The sequence below is a fragment of the Scomber scombrus genome, chromosome 18 (assembly GCF_963691925.1).
Source record: "Scomber scombrus chromosome 18, fScoSco1.1, whole genome shotgun sequence".
NCBI classification, from domain to species: Eukaryota; Metazoa; Chordata; class Actinopteri; order Scombriformes; family Scombridae; genus Scomber; species Scomber scombrus.
The window spans coordinates 6,037,366-6,041,752 of NC_084987.1; the positions used below are offsets into that span (position 1 = coordinate 6,037,366).

General features: G+C 41.2%; 1 protein-coding gene across 1 annotated transcript; it reads left to right on the top strand.

Annotated features, from left to right (window-relative positions):
- The first annotated feature begins 915 nt into the window (after positions 1-915).
- LOC133999202 (perforin-1-like) lies at positions 916-3,709 on the top strand. Its single transcript, XM_062438390.1, has 4 exons — positions 916-1,472; positions 1,616-1,754; positions 1,843-2,054; positions 2,331-3,709. Exons 1-4 carry the CDS (start codon positions 940-942, stop codon positions 3,208-3,210), a joined length of 1,764 nt encoding a protein of 587 aa, XP_062294374.1. The 5' UTR covers positions 916-939; the 3' UTR covers positions 3,211-3,709.
- Positions 3,710-4,387: the final 678 nt, after the last annotated feature.

Here is a 4,387-nt window from a genome sequence, read left to right on the forward strand (position 1 = left end):
GCACTCCACAAAAGAGAGAAACACAAAAAAGGATCTATCAGACAGATAAGAGATAAATAGATCCAGAGCCACATCACTGATGGAACATAGTTTTTCCAGACAGCTGATTAAGACATTGTGGTCCACTGTGCTGAAGTCTGAGCTGAGATCAAGGAACATTTTATTAAAGAGTTTATGCCACTTTCATGTTATTTTGGTGTTACTGTAATTACCAGTTCCCCACTTGTGAAAAGCGTTATGACTGCACAACTGGGAAACTGGGATTTTTCTGAAAGCTCAGATATATTGTAAGTGCCTGAAAAATGAACAATCATGGACACCTCATCTGCCAAAGTGCATTGTTCAATGTAATTAAACCCAAATTTAATGGATGTCATGTAACTTTGTCAATGCTGTAGAAGCATATTAGAGGTTTCTGGCACAACTTAATTCACTTCCAAGGTGCATGGACAAGGGAAAAAGTCAAAGCTCCAGCAACTTTTTTTTGTGTGCCTGCAGGTGCCTCGCAACACAGGCGAGGCACTTCTCTAATCTTTCCCATCCATTAAACATGGTGTAAACAGCTTTTGAGATAGGTCTAAAATTACAGATATTCAGTGGATAGTGTCGTTTAGAGGGGGTAAACAGCGACATATTTAACATTTGGGAATTTAATGACAACGATGTCTGGAACGACTTTCTAAAATACTGCTTTTAAAAAAGGAGGGGATATTCAGTCATAAGTGTAGGAGGTTCATTTTGAAAGTGAAATAGTCAGCAGTTGTCTGAGAAGTTACTGAAGTGACTGAATATGGTGTTAAGTTATTTAGAACTGAGTATAAACTGTTCATTGATGTGTGTGGAATTAATAGTTGTTTAGTCCTGTGCAACAAGAAACTTCATGTTTTTTCAACTTCATGTTTTCTCAGGTTCGCATCTGTCAGCCAACTTAACATCAACATGTTTCTGTTGAATCATTGCATCTGTGCCGGCCTCATGCTGTCCCTGCCTCAGTGTACGTATCAGTCATGCACAGATGGGAAACCCAAAGAGTGCCTAGATGCAGATTTTGCTCCAGGTTCCAATTTGGCCGGGGAAGGCTTCGATATCACGAAAATGGAACGTAAAGGAGCCTATGTGCTCGATATGAATCGGTGGAAACGAAAGAAGAAAACATGCACCCTGTGTACCAACCCCTACCTGGAGAACAAAAAGCAAAAGCTCCCCTTGTCAGTAGTGGACTGGAGGTCAAAGCAGTCCTGCAGTGCAAACGTGGCAACCTCGCTTCACCGATCCAGTGAGTCTCTAGTCACTTCCAGCACATCTTCAGTTGAAAACGACTGGAAGGTCGGTCTAGAGGTAAATGAGGGTGATAAAGGCGGTAAATTCATGTTGGCTGGCAGTGACTCTAAACTGGCCGAATACTCAATGGGGAAAACAAAGAATGACAAGTTCAGTTTCACAACCCAAAGCATGTCCTGTGAGTACTACAGGTAAGATCAGAGCTTGAATTCATGTTTTTTGCAGATAAATGCAATGAGAAGAATTAATGAACTTCAATGTTTAAATGAAATACTTGTGTATATTTGTTTCATTGTGGTCTGTCTTTTCTTGTCTCGTATCTCTCTGGAAACAGCTATCGGGTGTCCAAGACTCCCAAGTTACACATAGAATTTAAAAAAGCATTGAAAAGGCTCCCCAAAACCTACTGCCCTGAGAACAAGCAACAGTTTTATAAACTGATTAACGACTTTGGGACCCATTACATCACCAAGGTAAACCAAAGTGGGTGGCATGGTTGCAACATTGAAATTGTAGAAAGCAATATGTTTGAGCATATGGTGTTTAAATCTATCTTTCCAGGTGAAATTGGGAGGAGGTGTTCAATCTGTGACCAGCATCAGGCAGTGCCAGGCCAGCCTGGAGGGCCTCAGTGCGAATGAGGTGGGAATGTGCCTGGGAGTTGAGGCGTCTGCTACCTACAAAGCGACAATAACTGCTGAAACAAAACACTGCAAGAAGGACATTGAGAAGACAGACAGTAAGTCAGCGTTCTCCAGCCTCTTCAACGACAGGTACAGAACCTTTTTCTTATATATTTTGTCAGATACGTTGTATTAATTTTATGCTTGAATAAGTACACTAACTATTTCCAACAAGAAAAGAGATAAAATTTGTGATCAAACCAAACATGGTATAGACTGTGAAAATCATGTAAGGCAATATTGATTCCACTGATATTGCATGCAATGGCTTCATGGACTAGAGTTAGACATCCAAAAGCTGTGGGCTCTTCTGCTGTTGAACGTTGCCCTGGCTATCAGTTGTTTGAACAACTTCCTTCTCTACAGGTTCACACAAATAACGGGGGGCCATACTACGGAGCCAGACCTTCTCTTCTCTTCTGATAAAAATCCATCAGCCTACAAGGAATGGCTGACCACATTACCACTCAATCCAGACATCATCTCATATTCTCTGGACTCTCTGCACGACTTACTGCCTGCCAAAAACCCTGCTCGGAAGAACCTGCGATCAGCCATTAGCCATTACATCCTGGAGAAAGGCCTGTTGAGGAACTGCAGCAGCCGCTGTCAGGCCGGCATCAAGACCGACTCGAGGGATCCCTGCGTCTGCCAATGCCATAATAACCCTGGTGTAACCCCAGACTGCTGTCCGGCCCGTAGGGGCATGGCACGTGTCATCATAACTGTAAAAAGGGCGACCGGTCTTTGGGGAGACACCACAAGTTCCACAGACGGCTATGTGAAAGTGCTCTTCAACAAGGAGAAGGAGAGGCGTACTCCTGTCATTAACAACAACAACAACCCACACTGGAACATGATCTTCGACCTGGGCAGCCAGGATTTGTCAGCGGGAAATAAAGTGAGATTTGAAGTCTGGGATCAGGACAGCGGCTGGGACGACGACTTTCTGGGAGGCTGTGACCAAAGTCTGTTTAGTGGGGTGAAAGAGGATGTCTGTACTCTGAATAACGGCCAGTTTTTCTTCAAAGTGGAGGTGAAATGTGCTCCAAGTCTGAGCGGACAGTTATGCAAGGACTATAAACCTTCGCCTATGAGCCAGAGTCTAAAGAAGATGTATGTGTCGCGTCACGCCCACCCTATTCCAAAGGAAATGCTGTTAGAGATGGGCGTGTTTGTGAATGGAACAAGCTCACAGAGAAAAATGAGTCTTACTTCTGAGAGAAAAAAGTATGATATGTTATAATACCTGTATTTGGCTTTACTGAGGTTTACATTCAAGGTATTACCATCATTATGGCAGCATTTACAGTTAAAATGCATTATCATCACTGTTACCCCTCATGAAATCCCTACTGAGCAAAAAAGATGAGTGGTACATCTCTTAGAGAAGATGTGACACATTTCTTGATGAAGTGGCTCCAATTCAGGACACTTTGCTTTATATTGTGTATGTTCAATTTTTATTTCAGTTAAATCTATATTAAGGTCTTCATGGATTTAAAGTAAAGTTTGCGTTTTGAGTTTTAGATACACAAGATCATCTAAAAGTTTCTGCAGTTGTTGAAAAGGTTACTGTGATTCAATGCAGCTTTTACAAATGTATTTTTTGGCTTATTTTTTACGCTGTTTTCACGAGCAAGGAACACACCACCAATGAGATACGTTTGACAAATTTACTAACAAGATTTGAATGAATCGTTTGTGCTCTTGATGCGGTGTGGGGAGGCCGTATGAAGGATCCGCTGCTGCACCCGGGCAACGAGGACCCCCTTGGAACCTATGAGAAAGGACAGAAGAACAGAAAGAGGGCGGGGGGGTTGGGGAACTCGAATACGAGAGCGAAAGAGGGGGAAGAGGGGTTAGGCTGGTTTATATAGGAGCCGGAAGGGGTGTAATTGGGGTGTGTTCCCGCTCCTGAAACTGCGCTTCACAAGCTTCGATTAAACTTGCACATTTATTTTTTGCAGTTCAATGTTTCTATACAAATGTACTAGAATGTTTTACGCATTTCAATCACATATGTTGCCTTGGTGGGTTTTGACATGATGATCAATTTAAATTCCTAGTAATAGAAGGACAGGGAAGTGAAGAATTGTACATTGAAGCTTTATGTGATTTCATACAAGGCCTTCATATTAATTATGTGTCATATATTTTATATTTCAGTTACATTAGTTCTTCATCCTCCATCACTTTTGTCCAACATATATTTTTAGTGGTCTGTACTAATATATGCATTTATTGGTTTTCATTCATTGCTTTCTTGTTATGTTAATGTTTTCCTTCCTGGTTAATAAACAGATATAACAGATTTTGTTTTTCGTAAATGAATCATTTTGCATGTTAAAATAGTCAGATTCTCCTATTTTAATGACTTTATTTCTTTCTTTATTCTAATTTAGATTCATTTTCTCCATATT